Below are 26,130 nucleotides of genomic sequence, written 5' to 3'. Positions count from 1 at the left end.
GTACGTAATGCAGGTTTTTCTTCATTGTATGGCATTGATCAGAAATAATTTTTAACTTCCTCGCTGTATTGCCGGCGAGACGAATGATCTTTTGATGAGCATTTTCAGCAAGATTAAAAGATACCACGTCTAAAATCATGGGGGACAACGCGACTTCTGATGTCACGGATTCCTTGATGATTACTTGTAGCATCAAAATAATACTTCATAGCCACAGACGTTAAATAGAGAAAATCTTCACGAGTTCAGAAATACTCTTTTTTGAACGACATTCGCTCGAAATCCCATTTTGACGAGCTGGTTTGTCGAGAAACAGTCCTTCTTTGACTTCTTTGTATTATGAGGTACTCACTCCTTCAAAAACATCGTGCTGATAAATTAACTTGATCAATAACTTGATTATCATTTCAAGTAACCCATGATCCACGTCAGCTACAATATGCTGAATGAAGACATTATATGCAAGAAGGTTCTGAAATATAAATACTCGACTTTTGTTACTACATACTGGAAACTTACACTTTTTGAAGTCAAATCTAACTAAAGTGCTGGCCAGGTCTACTAGATTCAAATATCAATTTCATGTGATCATCGGACTTCTTATTTAGAGCTGACGTCTGAATCATATTCATCACGGATAACATCTTCTCAATGATATCATTCGATTGCAGGATTGATATCACTTCTCTAACGATCCTGGATCGATACGCGAAGCGAGCACTTGGTTCCGGAAATGCTTGATTCCCAATCCGAGCTTCGGTCCGTTTTGCACCCAAACCAATGTCGTCATCTCATAGACATATCCCTCACGGGGTTGAATGATCTTGGCACTGTCTTTTGGAATATGGACACGCACCTCCAGCTCTTCTGCTTTCTTCTCGTCACGATTAACTAGAATACGGGCAAGCGGAGCCGCATATTGGATGGCGCGAAAGTAGTCGTTGGCATCTTTGCAATCAACGGCATTAACTTTTTTCACTTGATTATCGACTCTCAATTTCCCTTCGGAAATAGTTTCACTCTGAATCTTCGTGATGACCAATTTATCGTTCGAAGTTGCTCCTAATGGTTCTTCTTCTTCCATATCGATTTTTACTTCGATCATCTTCTCGGATCCCATGTTTTCCGGAAGACTCACGTTCTTGCATTTCGACATGTTTCGATTTTGTTAAACTCATGGGATACCACAAGCAGTGATGATTATACGTAGCATCGCAATCTTGCTTCATACAACATACTTTTTCCAGCTCCTTCTATCAAGAAGTTGGTGTAAAAGTCCAGAACTTGACACGTCACTTCTTCGACTCTGGTTATATTCTCAACACATGTTTCATTCTCAAAACATGGAACATTTTGATAGATTCCATATCCCTAGCCTTGATTCACCAATAGGAAAAACACCTCGTATTCGACCACGATTTTTTCTTAATTCTGAAATTTTCAAGTATAAAAAATGTTACTTTCGTGCTGTTTCAAACCTGTTTGCACTGTGTTTTTGGTTGATTGGGAGGTCTCACATCGACCGAATTCATCGGGCACTACCTGAAATTAACGGAAATTAGTTTGTGTTTTCGAAAATAAAATCTGCAAAAAAGAGAGAAAACGGGGATATGAGGGAGTGTGAGAAAATACGCGTTTTTATGATTTTAAAATCGGAAATATACATTTTTGGTTTGGGCAAATCAGGGGATATTGTAAAACTAAAAGAGAAATAGGGTAAAGATGGAAACATTTGCGTTCTGACCCCCGTCCCTCCCTTTTGTGCACAATCGATACATCCACAGGCTGGAGGGGTCCACTGGTGTATATGTGTGTATGTACTTTGGTTTCGACGTCATAAATATGTGAAGATCGTCAAGGTGTTTTTGAGATCATCAACACAAAAGAAGAGAATCAATAGTATTGAGTGTGAAAGGCACATCTTAACACAGGTCAAATGTCCTCCTCTTTTTCTGTTACTGACCTCACGAACACGATAACGATCTTCACATATTCCTGACGTCACAACAAAAATGCACACGCACACACATACACACCAGTGGCCTTCTTCACCCTGTAGATGCATCGATTGTGTACAGAAGGGAGGGACGGGGGGTCAGAACTCAAATGTTTCTTCCCTCATACCCTCCACGTCCTATTTGAATCTGCCCCCGTTTTCACCCGTTTTCTTTTTTGATTTATTTTTATCCACTCTATGTTTTCCATGTTCCTTTCACTACCTATTTCTTATGACTAAGTCGAGACAAGTGCTGAGAATATTGTTAAACAGGTTATCAAAGGTAGGAAAAATACAAAAAGGAACAATGAAAATAATTTTTTTTTTCAGCATTAATGAAGCGACGTGCCAAATTCTGAAATATTACATCAACTTCTTGACAGAAGGAGCTGGAAAAGTAGTCTAGAAGAGTGTCTTAAGGTAAAAAACCCACGAAATTAGCGTCATTACCCTGATTTTGTAAATTTCAGTTTCTCTGTAAGCTTTCCGCCAGACGCTCTTTTGAATGTCGGACGTCAATCAATTATTCTATCTCAATAAAGCGGAGAAATGATTTCTAATCCTGATGCTATAATTGAGAAGATGTTATCCGTGATGAATATGATTCAGACGTCAGCTCTAAATAAGAAGTCCGATGATCACATGAAATTGATATTTGAATCTAGTAGACCTGGCCAGCACTTTAGTTAGATTTGACTTCAGAAAGTGTAAGTTTCCAGTATTTAGTAACAAAAGTCGAGTATTCTGACCTGTGTTAACAATAAGATGTGTCTTTCACACTGGACACTATCTATACTATCGATCTTCCTCTTCTTGTTGATGACATCATTAACACGTTGACGATCTTCACATATTATGACGTCAACATTTTATGCACACACACACATACACACCAATGGACCCCTGCAGCCTATCGATTGTGCACAGAAGCGAGGGGCAGATGTTTCTTCCCTCATACCCTCCACGTCCTATTTGAATCTGTCCCCGTTTTCACCCCCTTTCTCTTTTGATTTTTCATGTTTTTTCATCCACTATCTGTTTTCCATGTTGCTTTGACTACTTATTTGTTATGACAATGTCGAGACAAGTGCTGATAACATTTTTTAACCGGCTATCTAGAGTCTCAATGATTTTCCGGCGGCTCGCCCTTCCGTTATTACTATACGCGAGTTTTGATTCAAGAATGCCTCCACTTTTAATTCACTGTGCAGGAGAAATCGCCACTGGGTAGGAATAGTACAAAAATAGACGCGGAAAATCAATGGATTATTTTCAGCAATCGATGATTCATTCTCAACACAGCGAAGAAATGTTTTCTTAATGAAATGATTATTGATATCGTTGAGAAAGAGCTATCCCTGATGACTATGATTCTGACGTCAACGCTAAATGAGAACTCCGACGACTGTATGAAAGTGTTATTTGATTCCAGTCCATTTTAGCATGACTTGGATTCGGTTTCAGATAGAGTAAGTTATCAGTATTTAGCATTAAAAATTAAATAGTTATATTTCAGAAGCTTCCCGCCAGTCTTCGATAGACAGTTGGCAACCGATCTAACAACCAAAGTCCGTTAAGCATATCGACTGCTTTTGGAAATTGTCGTTGAAAACATTCGTGTGGATGTTCTCCAAAAAATACACTGACAAGCCCGTCAGGTTGAAACAAATGAAGAATATTGAAAAGCTTAGCAAACGTGAGATTTAAAAGGCTGCCTCTGGCGAAGGGATCGAACAAGATAGAGACGATGATAATGGTGTTAGTGCAATCAGTGGTTTGAGCGTGTCTGTTCATTATTCTCCCTGCCATCACATATGCTGTCTTCATTCAACAATCTGTAGATGACGTGGATTATTGTTTTTAAATGGGCAAAATTCCTTAAAATACTAAGAAGTCAAAGAGGAATCGTTTCTCGATAAACCAACTCGTCATAATGGGATTCCGATCGAATGTCGTTCAAAAAAGAGTGATTCCGAACTTGTGAAGATTTCAACGTCGGTGGCTGTGAAGCAACATTGTGACGCTATTAGCAGTGAGATTAAAAAATATGAGTATCACCAATAATTAATTGATTCCAGAATTCTGCACTCTGTTCCCACCAAAGCTCATCGCTCCCCTTCACTCGCTGTCACGAACTGTTTCCCAATCCTCGATGCCATGACTAACCAGTTCTCCAGAATCCCACAAATTGACTGATGACCTAATTTGCAATTATGTTGAAATCCACTTTGGTTTTCACACAAAATTTTCTTGAAAAACTGCGATTTGGACATAAAATCGCATTCAACCTAATTTTAAATTTTCAGATAATTTCAGCGGTACTGTACGTTTCGAAGAGCTTTTTCTAAGAGCTAGAGGAGAGCTAGGCAGTTGAGAAAGCCGAAAGAAAGAAAATCACCGTGTGATTTCAGAAAATTGAAGAGACGTTTTGTGAATATAAGTGAAGATGGGTATTCAATGCGAGGCCGCGATGTTCTGAGCACTTTGAAATCGTTGTGGTGCGGATGCTGAGCTTCTCGACGTATCCGACTAGAACGGCTACATTATGGAGGCAAGAAGTAACCTATGATTTTCCATTGAAATTCTTCAATTTTTGTTTCAAGAGTATATGGATGCAGTCCGCAATTTGATGCCGTTGCTGGAAACAAAGATTCTGAAGCCTGAAAATCGGAGAGTGAATACAGAACGTTGATTGCACCGACTATTGACAAAGGACAACGACTGTAGAGGATTAAAGCACACTCTTCTGATATTTATTTTCATTTTCTATCAGTAAATTCATGATTTATCAGATGAATGACTCACTGGTATAAAGAATAAACCCAATTATTTTATGTTGTTTGATTGATTTTGTTCATAAGTATATGGTTGCTTGCATTCCATTTTGATTATTTCTTTTCTTTACCATTCCCAAAATATTTTTACTTTTGACCCACTGTCTCTTTTCTATGTTGCCTTCAATATTTATTTAATATGACTCTTCTTCGTTCCAGGGTAAAAAGTGGCACCCATCAAAAGAACATGAATGTTTTCAACCTTGGGACTGAAACAATTCACCAAATCCTAACTATTATCAACATCAGTGTAGCTGCCACTGTGAATATCAACCCAGTAAGTATCCACTTTTAAAAAATACAGGAAGAGCTCTCACTGTTTGAAAATACTCATAGAGCTACTGAAATAAACATTGCTCTCTTACGCTTTGGTTATTTTTTGAAAGTTATTGATTATTTCAGGCTGCACCTGAATCGTCGACTCCCAATTCAGAAGAGACCCCTCGTTCATCATCCCCGTCGTCTCATGATCCACAATATCAGTCGAGAAACGAAAACGACAGAACATCGCTGAACGGACTGATGGGAGGAGCAACAGAAGAGAACGGTCTAGAGGTAAACACTTCAAACTATCACTGTCCCTTTAGAAGTTGCCGAAATTAGAACAAGAGACTCATCACTTCTGAGAACTCGCCTTAAATTTTTCAGACAGCTTCATCATCAGCGTCTGGAGCAGCAGCGATGTCGGTTGAGACTCCACAGGGTGTTGAACCATTGACAGCCCATGTTCCGACCTCTGTCTCTGCCCCCGGATCACCCGCAACAATGGAACAACTTGGGAGATCAACGACATCTGATCGCCCGGAAACGTCAGCTGGAAGGATGCTCCGAAGTCTTTTGGAGAGACAAGCGCCAGCAGCGATGTCGGTTGAGACTCCACAGGGTGTTGAACCATTGACAGCCCATGTTCCGACCTCTGTCTCTGCCCCCGGATCACCCGCAACAATGGAACAACTTGGGAGATCAACGACGTCTGATCGCTCGGAAACGTCAGCTGGAAGGATGCTCCGAAGTCTTTTGGAGAGACAAGCGCCAGCAGCGATGTCGGTTGAGACTCCACAGGATGTTGAACCATTGACAGCCCATGTTCCGACCTCTGTCTCTGCCCCCGGATCACCCGCAACAATGGAACAACTTGGGAGATCAACGACGTCTGATCGCTCGGAAACGTCAGCTGGAAGGATGCTCCGAAGTCTTTTGGAGAGACAAGCGCCAGCAGCGATGTCGGTTGAGACTCCACAGGATGTTGAACCATTGACAGCCCATGTTCCGACCTCTGTCTCTGCCCCCGGATCACCCGCAACAATGGAACAACTTGGGAGATCAACGACGTCTGATCGCTCGGAAACGTCAGCTGGAAGGATGCTCCGAAGTCTTTTGGAGAGACAAGCGCCAGCAGCGATGTCGGTTGAGACTCCACAGGGTGTTGAACCATTGACAGCCCATGTTCCGACCTCTGTCTCTGCCCCCGGATCACCCGCAACAATGGAACAACTTGGGAGATCAACGACATCTGATCGCCCGGAAACGTCAGCTGGAAGGATGCTCCGAAGTCTTTTGGAGAGACAAGCGCCAGCAGCGATGTCGGTTGAGACTCCACAGGATGTTGAACCATTGACAGCCCATGTTCCGACCTCTGTCTCTGCCCCCGGATCACCCGCAACAATGGAACAACTTGGGAGATCAACGACATCTGATCGCTCGGAAACGTCAGCTGGAAGGATGCTCCGAAGTCTTTTGGAGAGACAAGCGCCAGCAGCGATGTCGGTTGAGACTCCACAGGGTGTTGAACCATTGACAGCCCATGTTCCGACCTCTGTCTCTGCCCCCGGATCACCCGCAACAATGGAACAACTTGGGAGATCAACGACATCTGATCGCTCGGAAACGTCAGCTGGAAGGATGCTCCGAAGTCTTTTGGAGAGACAAGCGCCAGCAGCGATGTCGGTTGAGACTCCACAGGGTGTTGAATCATTGACAGCCCATGTTCCGACCTCTGTCTCTGCCCCCGGATCACCCGCAACAATGGAACAACTTGGGAGATCAACGACATCTGATCGCTCGGAAACGTCAGCTGGAAGGATGCTCCGAAGTCTTTTGGAGAGACAAGCGCCAGCAGCGATGTCGGTTGAGACTCCACAGGGTGTTGAATCATTGACAGCCCATGTTCCGACCTCTGTCTCTGCCCCCGGATCACCCGCAACAATGGAACAACTTGGGAGATCAACGACATCTGATCGCTCGGAAACGTCAGCTGGAAGGATGCTCCGAAGTCTTTTGGAGAGACAAGCGCCAACCGCTTCATCAGATGTCACGACACGAGTTTCCGATTCGTTGATCATTGTCGGACCATCTCCTGACGCCCCACCCAGAACAGAGAGAAGAAGACCGCTCGTTTCACCAAGCGAAGTACGAAGAGTGAGTGATGAAATTTAGGTAAAATTTTTTCTGACATTTTTTCTTCCAGAAGATTCCGAGAACTGAAGAAATCGAGGCAGAAAGCGAAGACACGGTAGAGGTCGCCACCAGCTACCTTGATAACATGAGCGAATGGTCTATTTTGAGAACTGCTCTGGAACCAGTCGAATTCACGCTGGTAAATGTCAATTTGAGAAACGAAAGCGATACTTCCTACATTGTGGCGGAAGCTAGAAAACTGTGAGTTTGTATTCTCAATTAAATTGAGCAAAGCATATAATGTTTCTATTCTTTCAGCGGAGTTCACATCGAACGGATTTCCACCAGTCGAATGCCCTATGGGGAGGATATATACTTCCAAAAATTCTATTCATACGATGAAAATGCCGAAAGGATGAGAGCAGTTGTCAACATGGAGAATTGGATGGCAAAGTGGAAAATTGATACACTTGTACGTAATTCTATTTAACTAAGATGTTTTGTTTTATTTGCCATAAATTCAGAAGTCGACTCAGTCGCAGCCATTCTTCTGGCATGGGCTGAATGCCACAAATCTCTTGAGACTCATCATCTATTGTACCAAGTAAGTGCTTTCGAGTGAATTATAATTTAATGGAATCATTTTGTTTCAGATTCGAAGGGAGTAGGGAACGGTATACAACTGTCAAGGAAAAATTGGGTTCCCAGGAGACAGTGCGAAGAACACTTGAAAGTCAACCGTTTGTCGATGATTTCAGAAGTCATCTGAACGACGTGGGGCAGCAGCAGTGGATAGAAATTGCCACAACATACCACAGACGAGAGGCCAGGGAAACCGGCCTGCTCCCACCAAGACAGAGACGCCGCACTCGCAGGACACCCAACAATTTCTAGACATTTGTATAGCATAATCCTTTTTTTTCTTTGTTTTCTTTGAATTCTCCGTTTCAAATGAGTTCTCAGTTTCTATTCTCTGTCCCATGATCTCCTTTCACGCCATATCTATTTTCTTTTCTTTTTCCCGATCCCTAGCCGAATAGTAATTTTAATTCTGATAGCATTACAGGATTTCTGTTCGCAGTATTGTCCGTATAGGTTGAGAAACCAGACAAACTGGTTACTAGATTAATTGTTTTCCAAGTTATATAACCTTAGTAATTCCCTCATTTGTTCTTGTAAATAGTTTACATTGATTACCGGCACGTTAAGTGTTTTTATCGTTTAATGCTTTTATTGTATAGTCTTTTTTATCGGAATTCAAATATAGAGACTATTATTTTATTCTTGGTCTCTTTTATTTCTTATTCAGATATTCAGGAGTCTGAAACTCTGGTAGTGTCAAAACGGAGTCAGTAAAGAGATGATTTCGGATTAGATGATCTTTACTACAGTGCGTCCAATATTAATAGAAACCCCTTAGATTTGGGGGTTCCAGAACTTTTTTCTAATATCTCAAAATGACGTCTTCTGAGTCAGAAACACTGATAAAGCATGTGAGAGTCAACAGAGGAAAAAGGGGAGAGACGGTCGGCAAAGCGTCGTCTTATCTAACCTCGCTCCGGTCGGCGCATCCTCTTGGCCGCATACACAGGTGAACCGCGATGGATCCTATATGTGAAAGTGTGCATATAGCGTCCTATATGTGTCCCCAAATGAAACGTGGACCGCGCGTGTGGCGTATATGTGATGTCGTCTTTTCCTTGTACTGGCCGCGCGTGCATCCATATAGCATCCATATACGTTCCATATATGGTCCATTTTTGAGCCTAGCGGCCGGCCGCCGCAACGACGCTCCGGAATTACACGTGGGCGTGTTGTTTACCGTAAATCTACGCGACATTATTTTTTACAAGTCCGGTCCCATTTTCTTCGTTTCTCGAAGTTTTTCAGCGAATTTCTTAATTATTTTTGCTGAAAACAGATAATGGCAAACTTCAAAAGTAAAAATAAAAATATTTAAATTTGCGGAAATTTCTTTTTTCAATAGAAAACTTGTCGTTTTCTCAAGTAACTTTGAGTTTTACTTTATGGTGAGAAGTTCGATTCTTGTGTTTTTCTTAACTTCGGTATGATAAGAAATCATATTTTTCAGGTGGATTTAAAGGTAAGAAAATAAGCAGTTGTCATACCGAAGTAAAGTCAAAATACAAGACTTCGAATTTCATCGACGGGTATAATTTTTCTTTCAGAGTTCAAAGAAAAGCTCGAGCATCAAAAATTGTTTTATAACCGCCAATCTAATTTTTTATTTTTATATGAAATCCTGTGTGGTTTTCAATTTTTCACGAAATATTGCCATTATCTGTTAAAAAATGAAGAACTTTGAGAAAAAACGAAGAAAATGTACAAGTCCGAGAAATGGAAAGTGAACAAGTTGAAAAAGGAAAAGTAAAACAACATTATAGCATTACATAACAATCACAACAATGAATTAGACCTTTCTAGTGTTTCATACAGAATAATCAACCAAATACGGTTGGTAGAATTAATGCTGAAGTGCTATCCATATACGATCCATATGCGCCACACGCTTTTCGGCCGACCGCGCGTGGATCCATATGGACACATATAGGACACAACCCTGATTCTTTCTAGCTGCATATACGCCACCGCGCGATCACATATAGGATCCACAGCGGTTCACCTGTGTAGTTCAGGGTGGTGCGTCGTCGCGTCCGTTCTGGCGAGTTAAGCAACGTTGACTATAGTTAGTTGGTTCGAACCCATGTCAGGTCGTCAAAGATTTTTTCCTATCATCGGATTCAGAAAAAAGAGAAGATTCCAAACGTGTTGTTTCCGGGTCAATTTTAATCTACCGTAGCACCCAAAAGAGTAGTGTTCAGAATGAGGTTTAGTCCCCGTAAGGCGACGTGAACCAACTGGTATCAAATGTTGGTGGGCTTGAATATTAAATCCAGAGCTCCGTTTTTGTAATTGTAATTTCTCTTCTCTTCCTAACATTTGCCCTCCCTATCTTCTTGCTTATGAACCTTTGTAGAAAGCAAACAACTAATTTTCACTACTAGCAAGAATAGATATTTGGTTTTTTGCTACTTTGTGAATAGGCCCATTGTGTTTTCCTCGAGTTCTTAATTTTCAAATAAAGTTTTTTTTCTCAGTAGGGAAATAAATCTAAAAATTTTCGACGACTTCTAACTGAGCAACTCGTTTTCTGATTTTCTTTTCAAAACGTAAATTTTTAATGATATCTGTTTATCTGCGGGTCCAATTCCAACCTACTTATCGAATCTTCTGCCGCTCTCCTTGATCTATATACTCTTGCCACAACCCCACTTTCTACACTTAAAATTTAGTATAATCGATGATCTTAATTCCCTTCTTAGCTCATTACTGTCATAGTCATTCCACCCGTTTCCCTATTTTTTGATTTCTGAAGCGGTAGATTAAACAAACAGCAAATGTCATCATCCAATGTAAACATGTCATATAATTCACACATTGTCTTTTTCGGTCATTTGTCTTTCTACACGTACCCCATATCTCCATGGGAAATCTGACATGACCCAGTCATTTGACCTCGCCGCCTTTGCATAACTGTTTGAAGATCAGTTTTCAGTCATAATTCCTTCATCCCAGTGGTTCTTATTTGTCTCTCGTTTGCTTTAAAACTTTTACCCCCTTCTATTGTTCACATACTCTCCTAATTCAGTCATTCTTTGCATTCGAAAACTCGGTGACTATTCCTCTTACTATCAACTTTTCTATTCGAAAACATTTTCTGTAGTTTAAATAGACCAGTTTTCAGCCACAACCATCAACAACACGCCAACTACCTGATGGACCAGATGGAAGAATATGGAACGAGACGGCTAGAAAGGAAGAGTTCTGGTGGAAACAGGACAGTTTGTGTAGGGATTTTAATTACAATAGTTACAGTAGTCTTCTTAAGAGTTCATTCGTCTTTAAACACTTTTTATTGATCTCAGTAGTTTAAACAAACAACACATGTCATCATCCAATGTAGACATGTCATCTAATTCTCACATTGTCTTTTTCGGACATTAGCCTTCTTCACATACCCCATATCTGCATGGGAAATCTGACCTGACCCAGTCATTAGGCCCCGCCCATAACTGCTAGAGGGCAGATCACAGTCATACTTAGTCATGCCTCCTCTAGAAGGAGGTCGTTTTAATTTGTTTCTCATTTGGTCCCTTCTTGACCCCATACATTTAGTCCTACTTTTCCTACAAGTGACGGTTTCTCTTATAAAATTTACATCTCTCTTTTATCTTTTAATCGAAATACTTTGTATTAAAATTGACAAGTTTTTAGCCACAGCCAACAACACAACAACTGAGCCATTAAATGGAAGGTACCAGAGGGATTGGCAACGAAAGTTATAGACTCGTGAATAAAGGTCAGTTCTTATCTAACTTCTCTTTCTCTACTATAGATTTCAATTTTAGTCTTGTTAGTCTCTTGTTAGTCATGTCATTTGGTCCCTTCTTTTTCTTGACTACATACATTCAATCTCTTCTTACTTTCTTTCTCTCATCTCTTCGGAAATGATGGAGAACAATTCCTGAACAATTTCTTTTCACTTTCTTTCTCTCATCTCTTCGGAAATGATGGAGAACAATTCCTGAACAATCTCTTTTCACTTTCTTTCTCTCATCTCTTCGGAAATGATGGAGAACAATTCCTGAACAATCTCTTCTTACTTTCTTTTTCTCATCTCTTCGGAAATGATGGAGAACAATTCCTGAACAATCTCTTTTCACTTTTTTTCTCTTATCTCTTCGGAAATGATGGAGAACAATTCCTGAACAATCTCTTTTCACTTTCTTTCTCTCATCTCTTCGGAAATGATGGAGAACAATTCCTGAACAATCTCTTTTCACTTTCTTTCTCTCATCTCTTCGGAAATGATGGAGAACAATTCCTGAACAATCTCTTTTCACTTTCTTTCTCTCATCTCTTCGGAAATGATGGAGAACAATTCCTGAACAATCTCTTCTTACTTTCTTTCTCTTATCTCTTCGGAAATGATGGAGAACAATTCCTGAACAATCTCTTCTTACTTTCTTTCTCTCATCTCTTCGGAGATGATGGAGAACAATTCCTGAACAATCTCTTCTTACTTTCTTTCTCTCATCTCTTCGGAAATGATGGAGAACAATTCCTGAACAATCTCTTTTCACTTTCTTTCTCTCATCTCTTCGGAAATGATGGAGAACAATTCCTGAACAATCTCTTTTCACTTTCTTTCTCTCATCTCTTCGGAAATGATGGAGAACAATTCCTGAACAATCTCTTCTTACTTTCTTTCTCTTATCTCTTCGGAAATGATGGAGAACAATTCCTGAACAATCTCTTCTTACTTTCTTTCTCTCATCTCTTCGGAAATGATGGAGAACAATTCCTGAACAATCTCTTCTTACTTTCTTTCTCTCATCTCTTCGGAAATGATGGAGAACAATTCCTGAACAATCTCTTTTCACTTTCTTTCTCTCATCTCTTCGGAGATAATGGAGAACAATTCCTGAACAATCTCTTCTTACTTTCTTTCTCTCATCTCTTCGGAAATGATGGAGAACAATTCCTGAACAATCTCTTCTTACTTTCTTTCTCTCATCTCTTCGGAAATGATGGAGAACAATTCCTGAACAATCTCTTCTTACTTTCTTTCTCTCATCTCTTCGGAAATGATGGAGAACAATTCCTGAACAATCTCTTTTCACTTTCTTTCTCTCATCTCTTCGGAGATAATGGAGAACAATTCCTGAACAATCTCTTCTTACTTTCTTTCTCTCATCTCTTCGGAAATGATGGAGAACAATTCCTGAACAATCTCTTCTTACTTTCTTTCTCTCATCTCTTCGGAGATGATGGAGAACAATTCCTGAACAATCTCTTCTTACTTTCTTTCTCTCATCTCTTCGGAAATGATGGAGAACAATTCCTGAACAATCTCTTTTCACTTTCTTTCTCTCATCTCTTCGGAGATAATGGAGAACAATTCCTGAACAATCTCTTCTTACTTTCTTTCTCTCATCTCTTCGGAAATGATGGAGAACAATTCCTGAACAATCTCTTCTTACTTTCTTTCTCTCATCTCTTCGGAAATGATGGAGAACAATTCCTGAACAATCTCTTCTTACTTTCTTTCTCTCATCTCTTCGGAAATGATGGAGAACAATTCCTGAACAATCTCTTTTCACTTTCTTTCTCTCATCTCTTCGGAAATGATGGAGAACAATTCCTGAACAATCTCTTTTCACTTTCTTTCTCTCATCTCTTCGGAAATGATGGAGAACAATTCCTGAACAATCTCTTCTTACTTTCTTTCTCTCATCTCTTCGGAGATGATGGAGAACAATTCCTGAACAATCTCTTCTTACTTTCTTTCTCTCATCTCTTCGGAAATGATGGAGAACAATTCCTGAACAATTCCTGAACAATCTCTTCTTACTTTCTTTCTCTCATCTCTTCGGAGATGATGGAGAACAATTCCTGAACAATCTCTTCTTACTTTCTTTCTCTCATCTCTTCGGAAATGATGGAGAACAATTCCTGAACAATCTCTTTTCACTTTCTTTCTCTCATCTCTTCGGAGATAATGGAGAACAATTCCTGAACAATCTCTTCTTACTTTCTTTCTCTCATCTCTTCGGAAATGATGGAGAACAATTCCTGAACAATCTCTTCTTACTTTCTTTCTCTCATCTCTTCGGAAATGATGGAGAACAATTCCTGAACAATCTCTTCTTACTTTCTTTCTCTCATCTCTTCGGAAATGATGGAGAACAATTCCTGAACAATCTCTTCTTACTTTCTTTCTCTCATCTCTTCGGAAATGATGGAGAACAATTCCTGAACAATCTCTTCTTACTTCTTTCTCTCATCTCTTCGGAAATGATGGAGAACAATTCCTGAACAATCTCTTCTTACTTTCTTTCTCTCATCTCTTCGGAAATGATGGAGAACAATTCCTGAACAATCTCTTCTTACTTTCTTTCTCTCATCTCTTCGGAAATGATGGAGAACAATTCCTGAACAATCTCTTCTTACTTTCTTTCTCTCATCTCTTCGGAAATGATGGAGAACAATTCCTGAACAATCTCTTCTTACTTTCTTTCTCTCATCTCTTCGGAAATGATGGAGAACAATTCCTGAACAATCTCTTCTTACTTTCTTTCTCTCATCTCTTCGAATGATGGAGAACAATTCCTGAACAATCTCTTCTTACTTTCTTTCTCTCATCTCTTCGGAAATGATGGAGAACAATTCCTGAACAATCTCTTCTTACTTTCTTTCTCTCATCTCTTCGGAAATGATGGAGAACAATTCCTGAACAATCTCTTCTTACTTTCTTTCTCTCATCTCTTCGGAAATGATGGAGAACAATTCCTGAACAATCTCTTCTTACTTTCTTTCTCTCATCTCTTCGGAATGATGGAGAACAATTCCTGAACAATCTCTTCTTACTTTCTTTCTCTCATCTCTTCGGAAATGATGGAGAACAATTCCTGAACAATCTCTTCTTACTTTCTTTCTCTCATCTCTTCGGAAATGATGGAGAACAATTCCTGAACAATCTCTTCTTACTTTCTTTCTCTCATCTCTTCGGAAATGATGGAGAACAATTCCTGAACAATCTCTTCTTACTTTCTTTCTCTCATCTCTTCGGAAATGATGGAGAACAATTCCTGAACAATCTCTTCTTACTTTCTTTCTCTCATCTCTTCGGAAATGATGGAGAACAATTCCTGAACAATCTCTTCTTACTTTCTTTCTCTCATCTCTTCGGAAATGATGGAGAACAATTCCTGGAACAATCTCTTCTTATCTTTCTTTCTCTTCATCTCTTCGGAACTGATGGAGAACAAATTCCTTGAACAATCTCTTCTTATTTCCTTTCTCTCATCTCTTCGGAATGATGGAGAACATTTCCTGAACAATCTCTTCTTCTTTCCTTCATCTCTTCTCTTCGGAAATGATGGAGACAATTCCTGAACAATCTCTTCTTATTTCCTTTCTCTCATCTCTTCGGAATGATGGAGAAAATTCCGACACTTCTTTCCTCATCTCTTCGATGAGACAATTCCTGACATCTCTTCTTACTTTCTTTTCTCTCATCTCTTCGGAATGATGGAGAACAATTCCTGAACAATCCTTCTTCTTCTTTCTCCTCCATTCTTCGATGATGGAACCCTTACAATCTCTTCTTACTTTCTTTTCTCCATCTCTTCGGAAATGATGGAGAACAATTCCTGAACAATCTCTTCTTACTTCTTTCTCTCATCTCTTCGGAAATGATGGAGAACAATTCCTGAACAATCTCTTCTTACTTTCTTTCTCTCATCTCTTCGGAAATGATGGAGAACAATTCCTGAACAATCTCTTCTTACTTTCTTTCTCTCATCTCTTCGGAAATGATGGAGAACAATTCCTGAACAATCTCTTCTTACTTTCTTTCTCTCATCTCTTCGGAAATGATGGAGAACAATTCCTGAACAATCTCTTCTTACTTTCTTTCTCTCATCTCTTCGGAAATGATGGAGAACAATTCCTGAACAATCTCTTCTTACTTTCTTTCTCTCATCTCTTCGGAAATGATGGAGAACAATTCCTGAACAATCTCTTCTTACTTTCTTTCTCTCATCTCTTCGGAAATGATGGAGAACAATTCCTGAACAATCTCTTCTTACTTTCTTTCTCTCATCTCTTCGGAAATGATGGAGAACAATTCCTGAACAATCTCTTCTTACTTTCTTTCTCTCATCTCTTCGGAAATGATGGAGAACAATTCCTGAACAATCTCTTCTTACTTTCTTTCTCTCATCTCTTCGGAAATGATGGAGAACAATTCCTGAACAATCTCTTCTTACTTTCTTTCTCTCATCTCTTCGGAAATGATGGAGAACAATTCCTGAACAATCTCTTCTTACTTTCTTTCTCTCATCTCTTCGGAAATGATGGAGAACAATTCCTGAACAATCTCTTCTTACTTTCTTTCTCTCATCTCTTCGGAAATGATGGAGAACAATTCCTGAACAATCTCTTCTTACTTTCTTTCTCTCATCTCTTCGGAAATGATGGAGAACAATTCCTGAACAATCTCTTCTTACTTTCTTTCTCTCATCTCTTCGGAAATGATGGAGAACAATTCCTGAACAATCTCTTCTTACTTTCTTTCTCTCATCTCTTCGGAAATGATGGAGAACAATTCCTGAACAATCTCTTCTTACTTTCTTTCTCTCATCTCTTCGGAAATGATGGAGAACAATTCCTGAACAATCTCTTCTTACTTTCTTTCTCTCATCTCTTCGGAAATGATGGAGAACAATTCCTGAACAATCTCTTCTTACTTTCTTTCTCTCATCTCTTCGGAAATGATGGAGAACAATTCCTGAACAATCTCTTCTTACTTTCTTTCTCTCATCTCTTCGGAGATGATGGAGAACAATTCCTGAACAATCTCTTCTTACTCTCTTTCTCTCATCTCTTCGGAAATAATGGAGAACAATTCCTGAACAATCTCTTCTCACTTTCTTTCTCTCATCTCTTCGGAAATGATGGAGAACAATTCCTGAACAATCTCTTCTCACTTTCTTTCTCTCATCGCTAATTTCTAAACATTTTCGTTTCATGAGGGTAGATCAAAAATTTTCTTGCAGTTCTTCTTCCGAGGCTGGAAGACCGTGCTCATTGCAACATAAAATTGATGTGAGAAGTGAAACAGTAATTTTCCGACTATTAGTGAAATTTTTAGGTTTGTTGCATAACATTGTGTCTAGTGACTGTCTCTAGACGTGATTGTAATGCGAAGACTCTACATACTGTATTGTAAATAAACACTTATGGAAACGTGATTAAAAACCAGTTCCAGTTTTTTAAGGACCTCGAAACAGGTAAAATCATTCTTTTGAAACGAATTTTTCGAAAGTGAAGAGAGTAACAAATTTTTGATGAGATTCATGTTGTCACGTTCAATTTTTCCCTTTCTATCTCGTTTTATTAACTAAATAATTTGAAACGAGGAGAATAAATCAGTTGTGAACGTGGCAAAAATCGTTTTGCTAACAAGAAAGTGTCATCACTGGCGCATAAACATTTTTTTATACTTTTCTAAAAAATATACTTTTCTTTTCAAAATGGTTTAAAAAGCACTGATATAAAATTTATGAGTACTGAAATCATTTCATTTCGACTCATTAGTTTTAAATTCATGAAGAAAATCTAAATTCGATCTATTTATTTAGACAGGATTGCTAAGAATTTTCCATTCACACTACCAGCTTTTTCATTTGGTACATGAAATAAGTCACACGTCTGAAAACGAAATTTCGTTGATGTTTCAAGAAAATGGTATAGCTTGGTTTTAGATAGTCTGTTTACTAAAATATAAAATAACGACAAAAATAAAAAAATAATTTTTTTCATAAATCAGAATTCACTTTTTCACATTCCTCCTATCGTAATCCCAAAACGATTTCTATTGCAGGATCCACAAAACCAGCAGACCAAGGACTCCTATGCAAAAATGAATGGGGAACTGTTTGCTGGCAGGATTCCAAACGAGATAACAATCCCTCAAATGCTGGAAAAATTCGGAAGAAAAGAAGTGGAGTTGCTGAAAATTGATATTGAAGGAGGAGAGGTTATTGCTCTGGAACCGCTCTTAAAGGACTATTTTGTGTGTCACGTGAGAAATTTTTGTTCTGTTTCAAGTAGACCATAATATGAGCCTATAATAACAGAAGGTAATCTTCAATTCTTCAGATTTTCATCGAAATCCACGGAATGCCATCTGATCATTTGAGGATGCTCCAAATTATTGCCAAGTAAGGTATCCACATCTTCTTCACCAATCCCCATTTTTTCAGATACGGCTTCCGGATATTCAATGTCGATGAGAACTTATTGTGCCCGATGTGTTGTGAATACAGTATGATTAATGAGTTGTGTATGGCACAGTTTGGAGTTGTTCCATTGGCTATTACCATTCCACAACAAATTGATGTTAGAAGAATGGATCACTTGGATGGAAGTTAAATATATTCTTATTTTGGGGTTCTTATTTTAGAAAGCCGGGTGTTGAAAAAAAATGGAGTAGGTAAATCGTAATAAATATTCCAGATCTATCTCGGTTACCAGCAGGCTTGGTCGGAGAAAAATTTTCGGAGAATCGGAGAATCGAAATTTTCTCCGAAAAAGAAAGTCGGAGAATCGGATATCCGACTTTTTCTCAGACTTTTTTCTCGGAGAATTGGAGAATTTCGGATAATTTCGGAGAATCCAAAAATGTTCCCAAAAATGCTTCTAAAACGGATTTTCTGTTGCGTTTTTCAGAATTCACCTTTCTAAGACATGTTTTATCAACATTAAAAGCGTTTACCAGTAGAAATATAACCAAAACAGGGTTTTGAGTGTCGTCGTCTCCGGTATTCTCCGAAATTCTCCGACGTTTTTTTTCGGAGAATCGGAGAATTTCGGAGAATTTCTCCGAAATGAAAAGTCGGAGAATTATCCGACGGATAATTTCTCCGAAAAAAGTCGGAGAATCGGAGAATCGGATTATCCGATTCTCCGACTCCGACCAAGCCTGGTTACCAGCCAACAGCTTGATATTGTGGCAGCATTGAAACAGTAAGAAGATACCCCACGCCACCCTTTTTACAAGCGCTCTACCGTAACCGAAGAAAATTGTGTGCGAAATTGAGAGGCTCAGAAAAAAGAGACATTTTCAAGGAAATTTCGGTGGGGCGTAGCTGTAATAACTGTGCCGGACTGTTTCACTGTTTCGCAACCATAATACAATTTATCACAGTTTTGAAGATCCCTCGGACGAAGGGATAGTAAAAAATTAGTTGCCAGCTTTCAGAAGGAACATCTGAAAAACAATATTAATAGTCATTACAAAAACAAACAAAAACAAAAAACATATTCGAATATCTGCCACTGATGCAACTTTTTTTTTGTCAAGAAACAAAATCGTCACAAATACGATCATCACAGTCCAGTGTTAACAGTTTTACCTTATGATCGAACGGAAACGGTATAAAATTAAAAAAAAGGTCTACATCGGTTCTTATATTTTACAAAATCATCTTTTGAAAAATTTCAGATCACTGAAACATGTGCTGTTTCAGAAGAATTTCAAGGCAAGCAGCTATTATATATATATATATATATATATATATATATATATATATATATATATATATATATATATATATATATATATATATATATTATGTTTCGCAATAGTTCGAAGTATTCATCTCTTCAAAAAAATTCAAAATTTTCAAAAAATTTTCAAAACATGTTTCAAAGAAGTGACAAGTCTGGTGCAATCAAGTTTTTTTTGATACGATTGGTGCAAACCGTTTAAATTTTAAAAAAGCTGGAGCAATAGACTCAGTTTCACAAAAATATCTAAAATTCAGTTTTTTCTTAATTGAAATTTTTATTTCACTTTTTTAAAATAATTTATAATAAACACAGGTGGTCTAGATATAAATACGCGTTTTTATGAATAGCAAAAAATTGATAAAATTCAGAATTGTTTTTTAACTGATACAGTACCATATACAGTACCTGTGGAGGCGGGCCTTAAATGCGGTCGGAGACAGACCCGCTCCTGAGAAAATCTTCCCTAACTGGTTAAACGTGTCAGAAATAACGGCTAATAATGTGAGGATGAGCGGTGCGACAACAGAACACAGTTTTAAGACATTGACCCATTTATTACGATAGATTTAGTTAGTATAATTCAATATTTAGTTAAGCGTCCTGCTGGGTGTGCCGCGGGTCGAAAAGTAGACGAAAGAGCGGTCACAACCGCGGATCGCTTGCAAATGGCCGAAAGGGCCTAAAAAGGGCGATTATTCACTCTCCCAAGCGTCAGTAGCGCATAAAATGGGCTAAAATAGTCCGGAAAATGATAGGATCTATTTAGCCGACACTTTCACACTCGTCCCGTTACCGGACGACCGGAAGAGGCAACCACTCTCAAATTAGACTGAGCAATGAGGAGGCGCGGCGGCCGCTACGCGACCGCTCGCGGCTGAGTGGAGCGCGTTTACTGACACAACGGGTTTAGAGCGGTAATTCAAATTATAATTAATTGAATATTCCTGATAACAGGTGATTGGAAAGAGATAAATAAAGTGAATTAGTGAACAGATTTGAACAATATTGAAATAAGAGATTAGTAAGGCGATGATGAGCCTAGTTTTGCGGGGAAAACCATGTGGGGCTCATCATTCAGCCTTTCAGTTGTCGACAATTTTGTCTTTGGGGAAATAGTTGACAACATTCCCGGGGGGAGGGTGCCAGCGGTCTCCTGACTGTCAGCGTGATGAACGTAATTGATGGGAAGCTCTTTGGCTTTTCGAGAAAGATAGGTTCTAACTCTGCCCGCTGGCAACTCCGAAAAATCATCATCTGCGGCTCCAGCAGGTAAGACTTTTTGTGGATCTTGAAAAGTATCCGCGTTTCCCAATCTCTTTTCAATGATGTCAAAATAGTCATCTGTGTCACCTGACACTGCATTATTCTCAAGATGATCGGTGTTTAGGTTCAGTGGTAAATTTATATTATTTGATTTATTTACATTAAAATTTGGATTTGTATGATTTTCACATTCAGCAATGTCTGGCGAGTTTTTTTTGATGGAAATAGCTCTGGGACGTATTTCATGTCTGGACTGAACAGAACCGCGGGTGCTGGTAGCTCTCTTGGACTGGAGTCCTGTGCATCATCTGTCTCTTCCTCTGTCGCAATATTAGGGCGGTTCAGTGGCTTTCGTTCTCGAGGAATCAACTGAGAGACTGCACGAGAGTATGATTTGCCTCTGCACTTTACAATAGCGGATCGAATTTGTCCGTCGCGTTCTGGGATTTGCCCATTGATGTCATATGTTTTGTGAGCGATGGGTTTTGCAAGTGGAAACCGCGGGTGTCCGAGAATTGCCTCACTGGCTTCATGTGGAAGCCTTGAAGATTCAATCCTTCTGTGTACCACGGTGTATTCCATCTGCTCCAGTGTTGTGCTCGCTTACAGTAGGGAAGGTGTAGCCGTGATAATATACAGTCAGTCTTTGCAGTGCTCTGTGATAATGAGCAATCTCGCTATCTTTGCTAGGTGAAGCTAATCGAGATTTTGGAACTGTTTTATCACTTGGCTATCTCAACTCATATTCTACTTTGCTGAATGTGTTTTCAGAGTTTTTGTAATAGTTTTTGTGAGTATTTAAGAGAATTTGTTGTTGCATATGGTCCTTTTCTCGTAGCGTTCAGAACCATGACGGATTTGTCACTTTGTGGTTGAACCGCGGATCGAGGGACAATGGGTTTCTCGGCGAGTCTAGTCACAATCGTTCTGGTGTCTGGATCGATGATCTCAGAATGAACCAAATATCTGACTCAATTGGACAGGTGACTTCTCTTGCAATCGTTTATGGTCATGCTGAGGATCTGTCTGGATAGTATAGACGAAATCGCATGCTAATTCCATTGAACGAGTACCGAGTTTAGAAATTGTCCATGTGTCCTATTTTGACGGGCGGATGGCAACATCTCTTTGGGATGGGTGTCATTGTCTTTTTTGAAAATAATTTTAGTAACTTTTATTTAAAAGTTTTGTGCCTTTCTTCAGTGTGATTACCATATTGACCGATCTCTCGCAGCACTGCTGCTGGACGTGACTTGTTGCCATTATATGTAAGATAACTTTTTGTTCTTTTGTTCTTGTGTTTGACAACTGCGATGAACTTATGTAAGAAATCTACTGTGGATTTTCTGCAACTGTCATCAGATGTACAGGGATCTTTAGAACTCCGGTTTTGCAACCATTGAATTGGCAATTTTGTAAGTCAGTTAAGTCAGGGCATCTTCCGGATTACTACTGTTCAATTGCAGTTCGATATTTATCTGACAACCGCGGATCGATAACTTTCTGTCCTAGGGTTGGCTTTGGTACCGTAGTAGCGAGCTTTCGGATAAGATTACCTCTGCTTGGATCTTTGGGTCCATTAGATCTGGTGATCCTACAATCACTATGGATTGTGGATTTCTGGTATCTTGAAGATGACTTTGTAAGGCATGAATATTTGTTTTTCGAATGTGGTGAATCTGAATCCTTGGACTGACAGTCACGTTCGTTTCAGGATCGGATGTAAATAACCATTTGCGAATGATTCCAGAATGAGAGACAGAGACGCTCCTGAGTCAATAAGACCAAGAAGTGGTTAGCCTTCTGTTGTTTCCAGATAAAGGAATATGAGGCGTTACGTGTCATTCGGAACTAATGTCGCATAAACATAATGGTTTGATCTTTGTAGAAACTCATTGAACAGCTGCATAGCCAATTCTTCTTTATCACCGTCTTCGGTATAGTTAGTTTTAAAAGAAATTTTCATATTATGAGTTATTTTTGGGATTTGTAGCGAATACAACCGCGGATCGTGAACAATGTTCTACAGATCTGGCGGTTCGAACAAGGTTCGAGAAGTGTCACTTTGTGAAACATGGTTACTGTAACAAATGAATGAAGCATTGAAGCAGTTATCAGTGAAAGATATAGTTGTCAAGTCACATTGTGACGCACCGTTTGGTACATTTGACTCTGTCGTGATACTTTTACTTCGGTTTTTAGCTTTGGTGGAACGATATACGTTGCCACTGGCTGAGCTTCCTTCAGACAGTTCTCTTTGTTTCTGTAGGTACTCTTTCTTTGGTCAGTGTCTTGTATGAAGAATATCACTACAATATCCATAACTTTTGTATGGGTAAACTTTAGTTTGATTTCTCACTGATCTCTACGAGCTGTTGGAAAAGTTTCAGCATACTTTCTGCGTTCAGATTAAGATCTTGATGAAGCTTTGTTCTTTGGCTACGAGATCTCTGACGGCAGGTACACTCTGTTGTGTGCTCTGGATCTATTGACTGATGTTTTAGATTTTATATGAATTTGTGCACCTGGGTGCTGTTCCATATCTTGGACCATTAGGGTCGTGTGTTGTAGAATGCGTCTCTGAAGCTCTCTGAATTTGAGCAACATTTGAGGTAGCATTCTTTATCTCTTGTTTAGCTTCTGTACAGAATATCTCTGTCAAATCAAGAGTATGGAAAGCGTTAGGTGTTTCGGTGGAATTTGATTTAATGCTTTGGTAACTGATAATGACTGCTGTGTGTTGGGGAGATTGTACTGTTGTGACAGTGGTTTCCCTCTCCGCGGATCGTACACCAGTAATGAGAGTTGAATCGATAATGTCCGCAACCGCGGATCAATCATAAGCACTTTCATGTTGAAGTAACTCTCTGTATGGAACGTCCTGATCTTTATGAGCAAGTCTTCTCATGTTACCTTCGCATTTTTTTGGTTTTTCGAGATATGAGTCAAGATCTCCGATCTTATTGGCCACTACCTCCTTTGGAAGATGTGATGTGGTATATCGTGGAGTCTCTTGCTCGATATCATACGAATAATTATGTGGAATCTTTTCAGAACGTCAGGATAGCCTTGGCATCAGTATTGTGCTCTTTTGGCGTTTCCAACTGTCTTTGAGATCACCAACTTGGTTGGATCGACAATCGTAGTCGTTAGACTTTGATTATTATGTCGAATGAGTATTGGGTTCGCAAACGAGGTTCTTCTCATTCCGTTGGAAGAGATTGAGCCTGAGGACTTTTATGCGATGATGTTGATATTGTTGATGTTAATTTTTATAGATACGTGTGCATCTTTTGTTCTTTCTGAATTACGTCCAGTCGTGATTCCACGATTTGGAAGCTTGTTCGCGATGAACATAACTCAAATTGAACAGTGTTTTGTTTTTTGTTAGTAAGAATGAGGGGTGTTAGCCTCGGTGATGGAGCGACTTGAGATGGTGGAAGTCGCGAGTTTGAACTTGACTTTTATATCATGAGTAGCTCTTAGATGGGCCTCCGCGGGTCCGTCTTCGGTCATGTTCCGTTCCTTCCCCACTTCGGCTTACAGGACTGCTTGCACCAAGTCGTGTGCCCACGACCCCACACTAGTGGTGTGCCTGTGTGTGTGTCACAGTCTTGATTTCTTTGAGCACTCATGGTATGCGTGCTTTTCTTTGCCCGTAGACTCGCAGGACCTGACCTACACCTAATCGTGTGCCCACGACTTCACACTAGTGGTGTGCTGTGGGTGAAAGTCAGGGTCCATACGGCAGGCATCCCTAGCCGTTGGTCTATGTGATCGGGTTCAGAGGGTAGATGGATTTGTGCATCTGGGTTCAGCCGATAGATGAATTTGTGCATCTGTGGCTTTTCGACCAATAATTTGTGATTGGTCTCAGTTAGTTTTGTTGATTTTATACTCCTCAGTACCTTTTCCAAGGGGGAAGAAGGGTGTTAGCTTCTTCCTGAGTTACTTCCAATCATGTGTCCATGATTTCGAAACTGGAAATTTGTGTCACTCGTTCGCACAGAATGTAACTCAAACTGAATAGAGCAGTAATTTGTGACTGTTCCGGACCATTGCCCGCTAGATACGATCGCGGGGACGTGGTCGACAAGGACTTATAAGGGGAGCCCTCTTTCTTGTCCCCTTTTCATGTCAACCACGCAGAGGTGGGTGACACTAGCGATGCTAGCTTGTCAGCATTGGTCTTTTGCGGTTAGAAACAGCATTTCATCATAAGTGAAATAGCAGTAGGCAGTTATGCATTCACAAGGTCTTGTTTAGAACCAGTTATTGTTTCGATTGGAAATCGTTCTTTATTATTGAGCATTAAGACGAGGAGGTCACGATCTGTATGACAGAAAGATCACTATTTCATCCGCGGATCGCTTTTCGTCTTTGCTATCCGGAAGGACATGCTCTGATCGTTATGAGACTGATTTCAATTTACTTGTTTAGATTCTCATAAGATGTGTGACTTCGGAGCAGTAAGCGTGTCAAAGACACGATCACTTTACTTTCCGTTACACGTATATGTATATGAGTGTGAATATTTTGCATAACTATCTGCACCGCGGATTTCACGACTGACGTCATGCTATCAATCGGTGTGGATCCGATACAAGAAAGCAATAAAAACGCCAACCTGTCGGCGGTCTAGGCCGTATTATATCTCGCTATAGTGCAATATTTGAGGATCTTGATCAAATCTCAGGGTGCTAGCCCGGAATTTGAATTGCAATTATTGCTACCAACTTGTTGTCTTCACGCTCTTTGCGTATCAGATTAGCTATTTCTGATACAGACAACCTTCTTCTTCAACAATCTGTAACTGCCACTTATAGACATTTTGTCTTTCGTCAAAGTCACATGCATTGATTGTAAAGGCAACTTGTTGGGTCTATCGAGAGTTAGCGGCTCTCTAAGATACTATAGTGTCCTGGATACTATTCGGCTTCGTCTGTCGACAGTGCCATAGTTTAAAGATTCTATGTATCACTTCCATACTTCAATTATAGACGAGCTATAACCTAACGTTTAGAATATAAATCAACTTGTTTTTGTCTCGGAGCCTCTGGAAATTGTCGTTCCTTCGCCATTTGTTGCGAAGTCGCGACGGTTATTCCATGTTTGAGGCTCTTTAACTGTGAAAAATCAAAAAAAAAAAGGGTTGTGTCTCGAAGCTTCTGGCAATTGTCGCTTCTTCGCCATTTGTTGCGAAGTCGCGTCGTTATTCCATATCTGAGGCTCTTTAACGGTAAGAAATAAAAAAGGCTTGTGTCTCGAAGCTTCTGGCAATTGTCGCTCCTTCGCCATTTGTTGCGAAGTCGTGACGTTGTCATAATTGAAGCTTCTCGACGGTTTGGTCTTATGATCCTTCAGAAACAGTGGTTTCCGCGGATCTCGTTGTTTTAAAATCTTTCAGAAACTGTGGTATCTGTCTGATTTTGATGTACTTTTTAAGTAGATGATGTTGTTTTCTACATAATTTTGTTT

At 39.6% G+C, this 26,130-nt stretch overlaps 5 protein-coding genes across 5 annotated transcripts; 2 read left to right on the top strand and 3 right to left on the bottom strand.

Moving 5' to 3' along the window:
- Window positions 1-679: 679 nt before the first annotated feature.
- On the bottom strand, window positions 680-1,156 carry GCK72_012504 (uncharacterized protein; the record flags this gene model as incomplete). The annotated part of the gene is made up of 1 exon (XM_053729169.1): window positions 680-1,156. The coding sequence occupies one exon, from the start codon at window positions 1,154-1,156 to the stop codon at window positions 680-682; it is 477 nt and encodes a 158-aa protein (XP_053583941.1).
- Window positions 1,157-4,969: 3,813 nt separating this feature from the next.
- Window positions 4,970-8,121, top strand: GCK72_012502 (uncharacterized protein; the record flags this gene model as incomplete). Its single annotated transcript, XM_053729167.1, has 7 exons — window positions 4,970-5,107; window positions 5,233-5,385; window positions 5,479-7,248; window positions 7,298-7,488; window positions 7,546-7,699; window positions 7,752-7,831; window positions 7,881-8,121. The coding sequence occupies 7 exons, from the start codon at window positions 4,970-4,972 to the stop codon at window positions 8,119-8,121; spliced, it is 2,727 nt and encodes a 908-aa protein (XP_053583939.1).
- GCK72_012503 (uncharacterized protein) lies at window positions 5,475-7,172 on the bottom strand (the record flags this gene model as incomplete). The annotated part of the gene is made up of 1 exon (XM_053729168.1): window positions 5,475-7,172. One exon carries the CDS (start codon window positions 7,170-7,172, stop codon window positions 5,475-5,477), a length of 1,698 nt encoding a protein of 565 aa, XP_053583940.1.
- Window positions 8,122-11,717: 3,596 nt separating the features above from the next.
- On the bottom strand, window positions 11,718-15,388 carry GCK72_012501 (uncharacterized protein; the record flags this gene model as incomplete). The annotated part of the gene is made up of 2 exons (XM_053729166.1): window positions 11,718-13,633; window positions 15,316-15,388. 2 exons carry the CDS (start codon window positions 15,386-15,388, stop codon window positions 11,718-11,720), a joined length of 1,989 nt encoding a protein of 662 aa, XP_053583938.1.
- Window positions 15,389-17,737: 2,349 nt separating this feature from the next.
- On the top strand, window positions 17,738-18,249 carry GCK72_012500 (uncharacterized protein; the record flags this gene model as incomplete). The annotated part of the gene is made up of 3 exons (XM_053729165.1): window positions 17,738-17,899; window positions 17,977-18,038; window positions 18,081-18,249. The coding sequence occupies 3 exons, from the start codon at window positions 17,738-17,740 to the stop codon at window positions 18,247-18,249; spliced, it is 393 nt and encodes a 130-aa protein (XP_053583937.1).
- Between the last annotated feature and the right edge of the window lie 7,881 nt (window positions 18,250-26,130).

The sequence above is a fragment of the Caenorhabditis remanei genome, chromosome IV, assembly GCF_010183535.1.
Source record: "Caenorhabditis remanei strain PX506 chromosome IV, whole genome shotgun sequence".
NCBI lineage: Eukaryota > Metazoa > Nematoda > Chromadorea > Rhabditida > Rhabditidae > Caenorhabditis > Caenorhabditis remanei.
The sequence above is the reverse complement of the archived record's forward strand: the minus strand, read 5'-3'. Positions and strand labels throughout refer to the sequence as shown.